The 13,909-nt window shown below is 37.4% G+C and overlaps 1 protein-coding gene across 1 annotated transcript in view; it reads left to right on the forward strand.

Moving 5' to 3' along the window:
* The window catches only part of RRBP1 (ribosome binding protein 1), a 131,477-nt gene that overhangs the window by 99,388 nt on the left and 18,180 nt on the right, over positions 1 to 13,909 (forward strand). Inside the window, 6 exon segments of the mRNA XM_056813857.1 lie at positions 181 to 333; positions 1,438 to 1,556; positions 4,876 to 5,029; positions 8,524 to 8,662; positions 10,525 to 10,703; positions 10,960 to 10,994. Coding sequence (XP_056669835.1) covers positions 181 to 333; positions 1,438 to 1,556; positions 4,876 to 5,029; positions 8,524 to 8,662; positions 10,525 to 10,703; positions 10,960 to 10,994 — 779 coding nt within the window.

Genomic DNA, 13,909 nt, shown 5'->3' on the forward strand with positions numbered 1-13,909 from the left:
GGTAGAATTAAGCACATGTGAGGATTCTTAGAACAGTTTAGGCTGATGTGACCTCCCAGGCTCTCCGTGATGCAGCACTTATGTCATCAATTTAGAGATGCTCTTGGGTCCTGTCTGATAAGTATCTTCCGGCTTTAACAGGAACTAAACCCCTGTCCTTCCCTTCCCCCCTTTCTCTAGGAGCTTGCCTCTGAGAAGTCAAAGGCAGCCGCTGGGGAAGCCAACGTGAAAAAACAGCTCTTGGCCAGGGAGCAAGAGATCGTGGCTGTGCAAGCCCGCATGAAAGCTAGCTACCGGGACCACGTGAATGAAGTGCAGCAGCTGCAGGGGAAGGTGAGGCGTTTGTCATCCTGCAGGCTGCAGGGCATAGAGCATTGGACCCTGGGGAGCATGAGTCTGACTCTGGGTTTGGACTACAACCAGAAATCCATTTCTGCTGGATGGTTTTCATTATACCTCAAGCACCAGGGTCACTTCTGACAGAGGAAGTCACATGGGGTGTGGGGATGATTGAATTCTTTTCAGGGGATCGTCATATAAACCACAGAGGGAGAACAGGAAAAGAGGGGCTACAGGAATATAGGATCTAAAAACTCTTATAAAAGAAGGTGGAACTGTTGCATTGGGCATTATCAAAAAATGTAAAGCATCAGGGGACCAGGCTCTACTTGTCTTGGCCCTGTCATTTACTTGCTTTGTGACCTTGAACCAATCATTGAATATCTTTGAGCTAGTTCCATACTTTCAAAAATAAGGACAGTAATCGCTGCCATTCTTCTCCTACATAGTGTTGTAGACAGAATCTGTTGAGGTAATGGATATGTAAGGGCTTTGGAAAATGGAAAGCATTAAGATCTTTGTGGAGAAAAGGTGAGGTTCAAGGGTGTTTCTCTCAGTTCAGGAATTGTTAAAGCTGTTTATTTTAGGAAATGAGCTGAGAAGGAAGGGCAGAAAATCTTATTTGTTATATTCCGTGACTTGCTACTGATTTTTCACCATGAGCCACAGATATTTTCTTTTAGCTTGATCTCTTGAAAAGTGGTAATGGGTCAGGAGAAGGAAAGGGAAACCTGTCTTCCTCTTGATCAATAAGAGGTTTTTTGGTTCGTGGTAATTTGTTTCATTTTATAAAATAAATTTCAAACTGTGTGACTACACAGAAGTGAAGCAAGAGAATATTTTTGAAGCTGTAGCCTGAATCTTTTTAAACAATCTGAGAGAGCTGTGGTGTAGAAATTTAGAAACCAGGAGGAATTTGAAATAGATTTTTTTAAAAGTCTAGTTAGTTAGTGACTTTTCAGAAGAGAACTATATGCTGTAGCCCTAGACTCCATAATGCAGAAAGCAAGTTTTGGTGTGGGTTTGGGAGTCTGTGTCCTCCAGGATCTTAAGGCATTCTTGATTGATATTCTTCTATACTCTAAAATTCATTTTCAGATTCGAAGTCTTCAAGAGCAGTTGGAGAATGGACCAAATACTCAGTTGGCTCGTTTACAGCAAGAGAACTCAATTCTGAGGGATGCTTTGAATCAAGCAACCAGTCAGACTGAGAGCAAGTAAGCTTTAATATTCACTGATAAGAAATAGAAATTTGAACACATTTGCTGAATAGCCCATGCCTTATTGTCATGGCCCTCTTTGACAGCTTGTGACAGCTATTGACTCCTTTTCAGAACAGTATTTTTTAAAAATTTGTAATTGTAGCATATGTTAAATTTAATTTAGAGAATAGTGAAAACAAAGATATCTTTTTCCCTATCAGTTCAGTGACACCCTAAAATCTATGGGTCTTTGGACCCCAGATTAAGAATTCCTGAACTCTGTGAAAAAGGAATGCTTTCCCTTGTGAGGAGTGAGTTATGTTTCTGTGGATTTGAATAATATAGAGGAGGCAGTTTTTCTATTTCTGCCCCTACAAGTCCAGCATTCAAATTCTGGCTCCTGATTATTACAAATGAAGGCTAGAGGATAATGCCATTTTCTGTGGACTAAAATCTGGACTCTCAATCTTTTTCTCTTCTACACCATGAATAGCATTTTATTAGGTGCCCATCTTGTGAATAGTATGTTTCATTATCACTCTTGAAATTGGGATTGGTCATTGTGGGTCAGAGTTCTTAAGTCTTTCAAAGATGTTTTTCTATATAATTTTGTTATTTTATAAATTCTTGGTCCTGTTCATTTTATTCTACATTAACTCATAGTGGTCTTCCTAGGTTTCTCTAAAACTGTCCCCTTCATCATGTTGTCAGTGGTATTCCATTACATTCATATTACATAATTTGTTTGGTTATTTTCCAAATGAGGAACCCTTTCACTTAGATTCCAGTTATTTTGACCACCAAAAAACTGCTTTAAATATTTTTTTAAATATGAGTCTTTTCTCTTTGGGGGCAAAGGCCTAGTATTGATACTACCAGGTGTAAAGATTAGAATTAATAATTTGATATTCCAAGTGTTATTTTAATGCTATTTATTAAAAATCAACTTGGAGCAAAAAGGGGGAAATTGGACAGAGAGCAGGATGTGCTCAAAAACCGAAACTAAATACAAAATTAACCCATGATACATGACAGGAAAAGGGAAAAGGGGATTGTGGGAAATGTAGTCTCTAGGGTTCAAGATTCTGAATGGGTCAATGTGGATGCGAAAACGGGGGTGGGGGGGGAATAGTTCTAAATTGGTTAAGCAACTTTTCAAGTCATAGTTAATGTTATAGGGGGTCTGGACTTCTAATTAATATAAGCTTTATGGTTTTCTTGCATAATCACCAGCTTTAGATGGTCCCATTTTCATCTTTCTTTGTAGGTAATCAATCATTGCTTTTTAACATGCAAGAAGTTGTAACTTTCCAAGCAGTTTTTTTTTTCCTCTGTAAGGCATCTGACTCAGTGTGGTTCCTTAACCTAGGGTCCATGAATTCCTTTAAATATATATATAGTGATAATTATATACACATATATTTAAAATAACTTTTGTTTGTTTTCCTGGAAACTTTATGTTGCAAAGATAGTTTGGGTACCTCTTTGGGAGGCAGCATGGTTTAATGGAAAGAACTTCGGCCCTGGAGTTGGAAGATTTGGTTTCCAAATCCGGCCCTGCTACTTTGTACAGTTCTCTTTTTGGACTTTATCCCCTTCCCTTTTTCCCAGTTCTCCCCCTCTCCCTATCTGGAAATGAGAGGATTGAACACAGATAATTAAGTTTTCTTCCAGCTTTCAAGTTCTATCAGTCTATGAGTATTTTATAAGACTCTTCATTAGTTCCCTTTTCTTCAGCTCAAAAATTAGCTGAGGACGTAGGAAATGTGAATTAACAAAGTACATTCTGCACTAATGCCTAAATGCTTTATAATTCAGGAAAGTTTGTTCCTGATTGCAGGGCTTGTTTGCACTGAGAGGAGACATGAAAAGATGGGTTTTTTTAATCTTCTCTATAAACTTCCAGCAACAGCTCTCATAGAATTGAGCCTTATCGATGAACATAAATTCATTTTTTATTTTGAGTTTCCTAGGGTTAAAAGTTTTATTTTTTTCTCTTAAACTAGAAAATTCTAAAATATATTGTTTATCATGAAAAATATATTTTAAAATTTAACTTTAAAAAAGCTTTATCAATTTTTGCTTTTTGGTTTTCTATTACATTTACTCTTTTTAAAACATCATTGTTACTTCTTAATTACCTCCTAATGAAACCCTTCTTATAAATTAAAAAAAAATGTAATTGGATAAAGCAAATGTGACATTTGACCCATCATCTACTGTGTCTGATAAAGAATAAGTTTCATTCTTTACCTATGGACCACTACCTTTCTATTGAGAAGTGTGAGGTATTTGTCAATCAAGAGCAATCATTGAAGGGGGCAGCTGGGTGTCTCAGTGGATTGAGAGCCAGGCCTAGTGATGGGAGGTCCTAGGTTCAAATCTGGTCTCAGACACTTCCCAGCTGTGTGACCCTGGGCAAGTCACTTAACCCCCATTGTGTAACCCTTACCACTGTTCTGCCTTGGAACCAATACATGGTATTGATTCTAAGATGGAAGGTAAGGGTTTTATTTTTAAAAAAAGAAGAGAGCTAATACACAGTATTCCAAGATGGAAAGTAAAGGTAAAAAAAAAAAGAGCAATCATTGTATTGATCTGAATTCTTATGTCTTCTAATGTTTTCCGTTACATTATTGTAGCCTTTGAATTGCATTCTCTTTAAAGTGGTACATGCCTCTTGAGAGAATTAGCTTTTGTAAATTTCCTAAAACAGAGGGGTTATCTGGCTCATAACTTTTCACTTTTTTTTAATTAACTTTTTTTAGTGAACAAAATTTGATTCCTTCTCCCTCTCCCCATTGAAAGAGGAAAACCCCTTGTTATAAAACATGCATAGTTAAGCAGAAAAATTCCTGTATTGGCCATGTCCAAAAACATATATGTCTCATTCTATACTCTTTGAGTCCATCACTTGAATCCTGGTTAGTTATTGCATTGATCACAGTTTTTATAGCTTCAGAGTTGTTTGTTTTTACAATGGCAAAGTTGTAGAAATTATTCTCCTGGTTTTGTCACTTTACTCTGAAACAGTTCTTATAAGTCTCTTCAGGTCTTTCTCTAACTGTCCCCCATATAGCAGAGTAGTATTTCATTATAGGAATATTCATTTCCTGAGCTTGTCAGAATCCTGAAGAAAAATCATGAGAGGCAGAGTTAGTTGTGAATCACTTTGCATTTTCCAACCAAGCCTTTCATGCTTCCCTGGAATTCTGTTTTCTTGTTGATGGGGGGAGGGGGGATCTGTTCTCATTAGCCATGGGGTTTCAAGTAGGTTAGCTTAGAACAACTCCCTGAGCTCTCAATCTGTCCTAAAGCCATAATTGTTTTTTAGGCAGAACACAGAACTTGCAAAGCTAAGGCAAGAGTGCAGTAAGCTCACAAAAGAAGTGGCTGAAAAGTCTGAAGCCGTGCAGCAGGAAGAACAACAGAAGAAGAGCCTAGAGATCAAAGCTGCAACCTTGGAAAAACAGGTCCAGCAGCTACAGGTGAGACATTGATCTGGTCCCTCCTTTGGGGCTGTGCTCAGTGTGTGGTAAGGAGAGATGGTGGGACCTGTTTGCCTATGGGCCCATAGACTTTTTTCTAGGAAATTTTTTGGGTTTGAGCTGATCTGTCCACCCTAGCTCAGCTCTTCTCCTTTGTGATGAATGAAGTGCATATATTTGCTGATGACATAGCTGGACAATGTTAACAGACGAGCATAAAAAACTAGCAACTTCTTTTTATGTGTGGAACCTTGATAGACCTGCTTAGGCTCAAGTTCTTACTGGGCTCTAATTGGCTGTGGAGGCATGGCCACTTATTTGAAGAACCTGCTTATTTTCACCCACTGTGTAATCCCTGGAAGTTTCTGTTTTTGTTGCAGAAAATTGTCTCAAAGTACAGTCCTTTTCCCACTCAGAAGAGGCTTTTATACATCTGGCAGTTTGTAAAAATGAGGATAACAATGTCAAACACTTCTCATCCAAATCAGTCAGAATGCTTCCCTTCTAAAGGCTTGTGTCCAAAAAGCAGAAGCCACTTGGCAATAAAAACTAACAATATTCAGGGGTATAGAGAAAATCTTCATGTTATGCCAGGTTTTTTTTGTCTGGATTTTTGGATATAAAGGAAATTATTATTTGAGGTACTTTTGGTCCTGTTTATGTGGGTTGTCATTGCATGAGTGAAGGAACATGTTCATAGCAGGTAGGTGTAGTTAGGAGATCAATGGACCCCAGGATTTAGGAAACTTATGTTCTAGGTCTAGTTCTACCCAATAATTAGCTGAATGTCTTTGGACAATTCACTTAACCTCCCTGGACATCAGTTTCCCTATCTGCAAAATGAGAGGGTTTGATTAAGATTTCTTCCAGCTCTAATATTCTGTGACATGTCTATTTTTTTTCTTCCATTTTTTTCCCCAAAGGGAAGAGTAATTTGTTATTGTCTCTTATTTCTGGTGGTTTGCATTTTCTCCTCCCTGTATGGAAATCTGAGGTTGGAATTGTTTATCCTGTGGGCATAGATATGTCTTCAGTAGCTTAGGGTACTAATTTCAGGAATCATCCCTTTGGCTATTTGAATGTAAATCTTTTGCTTTTCCTATTTGGGAACCATCTTTCCCTAATTAAGGCTTCTTACTTTGGAGACTTAAACTTCCTTGGAATCTGAATGGATGTGAACTCAATGGCTGGTGTTTTAAGTTTTCATCATATTATATATGCTTTCTTCCTTCCTGGCAAGAATGTATATCTCTTGGAGGGAAGAAGGCTCTGAAACTTGACTCTCTCTCTGACTGGCAACATTATGGAACCTAGTGAGAAGAAAGCAGGTGTTGTGTATGTGTTCAACCCATCATTACACATGCCATATTTTAACAGAAGCTTTGGAAACATGAGGGTTTCTTCATTAGCTAGCAGACCTCTCCTCTCACATGCCTGACCCACTGAGTTATTTTACTGTTGTAAAACTTCTCAAGGCTTAACAGTTCTATCTAGATCCCTTAAGTGCTTGTTCTAAGCACTGAGACTAAATAGACAAAAATTGAACAGTTTCTTGCAGTCAGTAAGTTTACCTTCTACTGGGAAAAAGCAATATGAATACAGAGAACAAAATTCCAACAAAATAAATTTAAAGTGATTTGGGAGGGGAAGGAACTAAGTGGGGGAATTAGGTAAGACCTCTTGAATGAGTTGGCACTTCTGTTGAATCTTGAAGGGATGGAGGGTCATGGGATTCTAAGAGGCAGAAGTGCATTTGAGGCATGCAGGCAAGAGATACAAGCAGACTAGTTTAGCTTAAACAGAAAATGTAAAGAGAACCACAGGATTTCAAATGTCAGACAAGTTCATATTTGATTCTAGAAGAAACTAAGAAATGAAGCATCAGTAAATTTAATGGTCCCAGGAAAGCAACCCTGACCACAAGCAGCAGCTGATTTCTAGTGCCCTATATTGGTTAGGACCAGTACTACTCTTGTTACAAGTATACAAGTAAGCTGGGTAAGGAAGAACTCACAGATTAGTAACATTTCTTTGTATACAACTACTTAGTCATTCCTCAATCATTTTTGCTACATTTGTCTGCATGTCCCTCCTCTTTCCCTGGGGGAGGGAATAGATTTAGTGTGTCCCAAACCATCTCTTTAAAATAGTCAGTTTGAATAATACCAGATTCGAAGTCAAACTTACCACATCTATCTGTTCATCTGTCTACAAATAAGGGCATTTTTCCCTACTCCTTTAAGCCTGCAGTGCTGTTCTCAAGCAGTCTTTCAAAGTTGACTGAGAGTGGCTATCAATCAACATCTTCCAGATATCTGAGATGGAGCTTGCCTAGACTTATGACTTGAGCTCACAGAGAGAAGGAAGAAATTCTTTTATAGTCTCCTTATTTCTTCTGAGCATTTCTAACCAAGAGAATGACTATCCTCTTACTCTAAAGGTTCTAATATTGATTTGCTCACTGATCAAATGTTCTATTTAAAGTGTAACGGTTAAAAAATTATGGTTGGACTAAATACATAATCATGTGGTTGCCAAAATTAATATATCTCAAGTCAAAATGACTTTATAGCAGTATTTATAAAGTAGAGGGAATGAGTGAAAGTAGAGAAATGATAGAGAAGGTATCTATCCTATCATGCTAGATAATTACTGTGACCTGGTTCGAATCGGGCAGGGCTCATTAACTCCACCAGAGGATCATAGATTGGAGGGACTGGTGCTGAATAAAAGAAAGGGTTCTAGCTATGAGGCTTCCTCCAAGACAGGAGGCCTTTCTAGAAGCTAGTCCCTTCAGGAACCAAGAAAGGAGTCAGCCTTTTCACTCACCCATGTGATAGTCCAAAGAGAAGATCCAAGAACAGTCTTACCTGAATCAGTCTGAGGTCCTAAGCTGGAGCTCCTCCAAGGCCAAGTTCAAAGGAGAAAGTGCTCATCACAAAAAGTTGCAACTACTTTTAAAGACCTTTCTTTGTGTCACTTCCTGTGCCTTTCTTCCACTTTATGTGGACCAATCACAGTTTTAGAATTTTCTTAGGCCTGCCCAGGGGGCAGTCAGTCATTTCTAAGTTGTCGCCCAGTTTAGCATGTGGGTTGTGGACCACCCCTCACTTAAGGAAACATGGGGGTCTAAACACTTCTGGTGACTAAATCTAAAAGTGGGCAGGGGGAGTTAATCCCATCTTCACATAAGTTAGCTTTGAATGGGTAAAAAAGATTTGGCAGCAACTCAGAACATCAGTAATGAAAGTATCTTTCAGTTTATTCAAAAAAGTTTATTCAAACAATTACTTTGACTTCTTTGCGTTCTGTACTTAACCCCCTTGGCTAAGGGGTATAAATTTCAAGATATGATTCCAAAGATACCTCTTGAGGAAACTAGAGATGCCACGCAATTTTTTTTAGTGGGTTCTGGGGTCAAGCAAGAAAATCATATTGCATCCTTTTCTTAGTTTGAGAATTTAACATTTTACCCCCCACCCCCTCTCTTCCAGGTTTCTCAAAAAGAAAAAGAAGACTCCCTCCAGAAGAGACTGGATGAAGTGAGCGGAGAGCTTCGTAAATCACAATCCAGCAACAAAAACCTTTTGGCTGACTTGGAGAAAGCAAAAGGAGATAGGCAGAATATTGCTGGTTAGATAATTCTGTTACCTCCTTCTCCTTATGTGTTAGGTAAACCTGAATAGCAAAGGCAAACCAAGCTGGCTACCATTTTCCCAAAGATTAGAGATGCCAGTGTCTTCTGCTAGTTAACAAAACCCTTCAAGCTTTTCCCTCCATGAATTTGTGCCAAAGGCACATCTATGTTCCCTCATTCTAGTTCTAGCCAACCTCTTTTTTGATGTAAACTCCTTCCCCAACTGGTTTTGAAATGTATCATGAGTGAGAAAAATGAATCCCTAGAGTTTAGGTGTGGCCATGACTGTTCATGAATATGTACACAATTCCTATTGTCACTTCTTGGCTCTGTCTCTAATTGGAAGAGAGAAAGAATTGTTCATTCTAAAGTCAAAGAATTACAGGATCACTAGCCTGAGTGTTGGAAAAAGTCTAAGGGTAGTGGGAAAAGAGAGGAAGGAATTGGACTTGGCTGAAGAACCTCTGGGTTTCGAATTTTGTCACCTGCTGTCCCTATGATTTTAGGCAATTCCCTTTTTACCTCTGTAACCTTCTGTTTCATAGAATCATATATTAGAACTGGGGAGACCTCAAAAGCCATCAAGTCCAACACGCTCATTTTTCAGCTGAGGATCAATGTCCTCTGCTTCTAGATCCAGGGCTTTTTACATATCAGTAAAATATAGGTATTATATTAGGGGACTCCAAAAGCCCCTTCCAGATCTAATGAAATAATATTTTGGAACTACCCCAGGCCCATCCAGCAGGCAGCTGCATGAACTCTGGTAAAATGGCTTTGAATGAGAATTCTTTCCCGAGATGGTACAGGAAGTTGATGGGAAAATATCACTTAATTTGTGGAAAATAAAGAAGGGGCATAGCTCAAATATATGTCCAGTTAACCTAAACATATTCATTAAACTTAATTTCAGAAAATGAACATTTTTCCAGGTCACACCTTGAGACATCTCATGAACTAGTGAAAAATTCACAAATATATAGACTTAATTAGGTTTCTGCTTTCCTGATATGCATTTTTCATACCACCATTTCCCTAGGGGTTGCAAAGCCCATATTTTGTATAATTTCATCAGCTCAGCCTCTGCTTTGTGTAGTGGATGAAGATGGAAGAGTGGTTAGAGCTGCAGAGTATTAGGAATATAAAGACTTTGGGGGAAAGGGGTAATACTCCCAGTAAAAGTCATATCATCCTAGTTTGTACTCATATGAATTAGAATTTGCCAAAGTGAAATAAATTTTCCTGGGCCATGCTTTTCAAACCAAATCAATCACCAACCTAATTTTATAGTATTGGAGTAATAGTTTGAAACCTTTTCCCCTTCCCTTAAAATTATGAAAGTTAATCCCATCTCTTTTCAGAGGAAAATTTGGGGAAGATTAATGTTCTTCCCTGTCTGCTCATTGGCTATAATTTTAAGCAGTTAATAACAAAATCATCATCATTATTTTTTTCTTATTAGGCAGCCTAGTGTAGAGGTTAGAAAAGGAAAGTGTAGGTTCAAGAAATCTTTCCTCAAGACACTTAGTGTATGATTCAGGACAAGTAATTCACCTTCCTCTCCTTTGGTTTCCTCATTTCTAAATTAGGGATTATAATACCTCCTGTCCTGCTAGGTTTCTCATGAGGATCAAATTAAACTATGAAAAACAGTTTGTAAACCTTTATAGACTATCTAAATGCAAGAAATTGTTGTATTTAGACTCCCATTTAAAGCTATTAATGCTTTTACCACCTTAGCAGAACAGGGAGGTATTATAGTAGCAGATACATAAATTCTGGAGAGAACAGACAGGGAATCATTTCTTGATTATCCTACTTTATTTATTCCCTTTCCCCCTCACTTTTTCTGTTGTAGAACTGCGTACCAAATTACAGTCCTCAGAAACAGAGGTGAAAAGCAAGTCTGAAGAGTTGAATAAACTCAAAGGAAAACTGTCGGAGTCCAGTTCAGAAAATGTACAGCTAACAGAAAGAATTAAATCCATCGAGGCCCTCCTGGAAGCTGGCCAGGTCAAAGAAGCCAAAGATGCCCAGGTTGGGACTCATCACCCTTTCTTTCACATAGGCCTGTTCATGAATATTCAGCAAGGGCTATCCATGTCTTTGGCAAGCTCTTTGGGAGCTCCTGACCATAGCTACTTTCTCTCTTTTCCTACTTTTTGGTCCATCATTGACATGAAATATAGAAACCAGCAGGTGGGGAAAAAAGGGACTTTATCTTTTATTAAAAGCAAAGGAAAAATTCAGGAAAATCTTGCTAATGAGCATCTATTTTGTCTTTTCACCTTAGGCTAGCCAAGCAGAAGTGGACCAGTTACAAGCAAGGTAAGACTGAAAAGCTGAGTGGCTAAATGATATCCACTGATTTTTTATTTTATTTTATTTTATTTTTTTCAGTAAGGTCTTGGATTTTCAGAAAAAGGCCATTTTAGAGCTTCCTTTTTTTGTTTTCTCTGCATTGACTACTATGCTAAGGATAAATAGAAAATAAGACTACTATGTGAACAGTGATAGATGTACACAATCACCATAGGGTGATTTAAAATACTTTTGAGTAGACTGGTAATTGTTTTATGTACATATTTAAAAGGTAGGATTAAAGCTATACAATATTGGTTATTTGGGAAATTAAATTTTAGGGACATTGCAAAACTCACTGTCAGAACAGATATTTCAATAGTCCTGGTTTATTCACTGGTCTATAGAGTTGGGATAGGATTAGCCCAAGCTGGCTGAAGTGCATGATTATTTGTTTTTATTGAGATGACTTTAGTTTGCCCCAAATCTTTAGGGTTTTTTCTTTTTTTTTCTTTTTCTTTTTCTTTTCTTTTTTTTGGTATCTTCAAACCAACTGACCAGTGCTACATTCTTTCACTACTGCCTGTCCTACACAAGATGTCAGCCATGCAATAATGGAAATAAACGTAATCTGTAATAATTAAAATGCTACATGTAATATTTAGAAATTGGTTTTGTTAAATAATATTAGTTTAAAAAATTGTTGTGGTCGCCGTTTATAAAATTAACTCTTAAGTCACAAGGATGATAGTAGCTTTTAACAGTTTAGTTTAATATAAATATAGTAAAGGAAGGAAGGAAGGAAGAGAGAAAAAGATAGATAGATAGATAGATAGATAGATAGATAGATAGATAGATAGATAGATAGATAGATAGATAGATAGATAGATAGATAGATCCTAGCCTACCACACTAAAGTATGGTCTGTAGAATTTCAGCTCACTCCCCGACAAGGTTCCGATCTCCATGTGGAAGTTTAATAGTGTCTTGGGAGCAAGAGTCTTACCCACAAGGGTGTCTTCTGCCTGAGCCACCAAGCCAAGTGGAGTAAAAGAATCAATCCCAGAAAACTTCTTTCTCCGTTTTTGACCTGCCTGGCTTTGGAATCAGTACCATATTTGTGTCATAAAAGGAATGTGGTAGAACTCCCTCTTTGCTTATTATGTCAAATAGTTTGTATAGTATTGGGATTAGCTATTCTTTAAATGTTTGGTAGAATTCACTTGTGAATCCATCAGGCCCTGGGGAATTTTTCTTAGGGAGTTCTTTAATGGCCTGTTCAATTTCTTTTTCTGATATGGGATTATTTAAGAATTCTATTTCTTCTGTTAATCTAGGCAGTTATATTTTTGTAAATATTCATATCACCTAGATTACCATATTTATTGCCATATAATTGTGCAAAATAGTTTTTAATGATTGCCTTAATTTCCTCTTCTCTTCATTGGAGGTGAGGTCTCCCTTTTAATCTATGATACTGTTAATTTGGTTTTCTTCTTTCCTTTTTTTTTTAATTAGATTGACCAGTACTTTGTCTATTTTTTTTTTCAAAATACCAGCTTCTAGTCTTATTTATTAGTTCAATAGTTCTATCACTTTCGATTTTATTAATTTCTCCCTTAATTTTTAGGATCTCTAATTTGGTTTTCTTCTGGGGGTTTTTAATTTGTTCACTTTAAAGTTTTTTGATTTGCATGTCCAATTCATTGACCTCTGCCCTCCCTAATTTGTTAATATATGAACTCAAGGATATAAAATTTCCCCTGAGTACTGCTTTGGCTGCATCCCATAGAGTTGGAAAAGATGCCTCATCATTGTCATTTTCTTCAATGAAATTATTGTTTCTATGATTTATTCTCTAACCAATTTTAGAGAATCATATTATTTAATTTCCAATTTATTTTTGATTTGGCTCTCCGTGTACCCTGCCTTATGATCTGAAAAGGTTGCATTTATTATTTCTGCTTTTCTACATTTGTATACCATGTTTTTATGACCTGGTATATGGTCAATCTTTGTGAATGTACCATGTGCTGCTGAAAAGAAGATGTATTCCTTTTTGTCCCTATTTATTTTTCTTCACATATCTAATTATATAACTAATTTTTCTAAGATTTCATTTGCATCTTTTACCTCTTATTTATTTTTTGATTTGATTTATCTAAATTTGATAGTGGTAGGTTCAGGTCTCCCACTAGTATAGTTTTACTTATCTGTTTCCTCCTTCAATTCTACTAGTTTCTCCTTTAGAAATTTGGATGCTATACCATTTGGTGCATACATGTTGATTAGTGATATTTCCTCATTGTCTATACTCCCTTTTAATCAGGTCTATTTTTACTTTGGCTTTGTCTGATATCATGATTGCAACTCCTGCCTTTTTTCTATCAGTTGAGGCCCAATAGGTCTTGCTCCGACCTTTAATTCTGACCTTGTGAGTATCTACCCAACTCAGATGTGTTTCTTGTAGACAACATATGGTGGGATTTGGGGTTCTAATCCACTCCCCTATTCATCTATGTTTTCTGGGTGAGTTCATCCCATTCATGTTCAAAGTTATGATGGTGATTTTGGAGATAGAAAGAGGGTGGTGTTATAGTCAAAAGAATGGTTGCCTTAGAACTGTGACCGCGAACATGGCCTAGGCCTGAGCCTTAAGAGAGAGATCAGTCAGTCTTTAATCACTCACCACGAGAGTTTGTCCCAAGCAAGATTCTAGTGTTCAGAGAGACCCAGCTACTACAACTAGTCTGAATTCAGCTTCCAAGGCTGAATTCCCTTTCAGCCACCAAGTCAGAGACCAGCCTCCAATTCAGCTCCATAGCTGGATTAAGTTCAGAGGCCTTCCGACCTCCTTTTAAATTCTCTCCTTTTAAAGGAGAATTTTCTCCCATGTCACCTCCCCTAAGTTTTCACATCTACCAATCACAGTAGATGTTTTC

Source organism: Monodelphis domestica, chromosome 1, assembly GCF_027887165.1.
Source record: "Monodelphis domestica isolate mMonDom1 chromosome 1, mMonDom1.pri, whole genome shotgun sequence".
Classification (NCBI taxonomy): Eukaryota; Metazoa; Chordata; class Mammalia; order Didelphimorphia; family Didelphidae; genus Monodelphis; species Monodelphis domestica.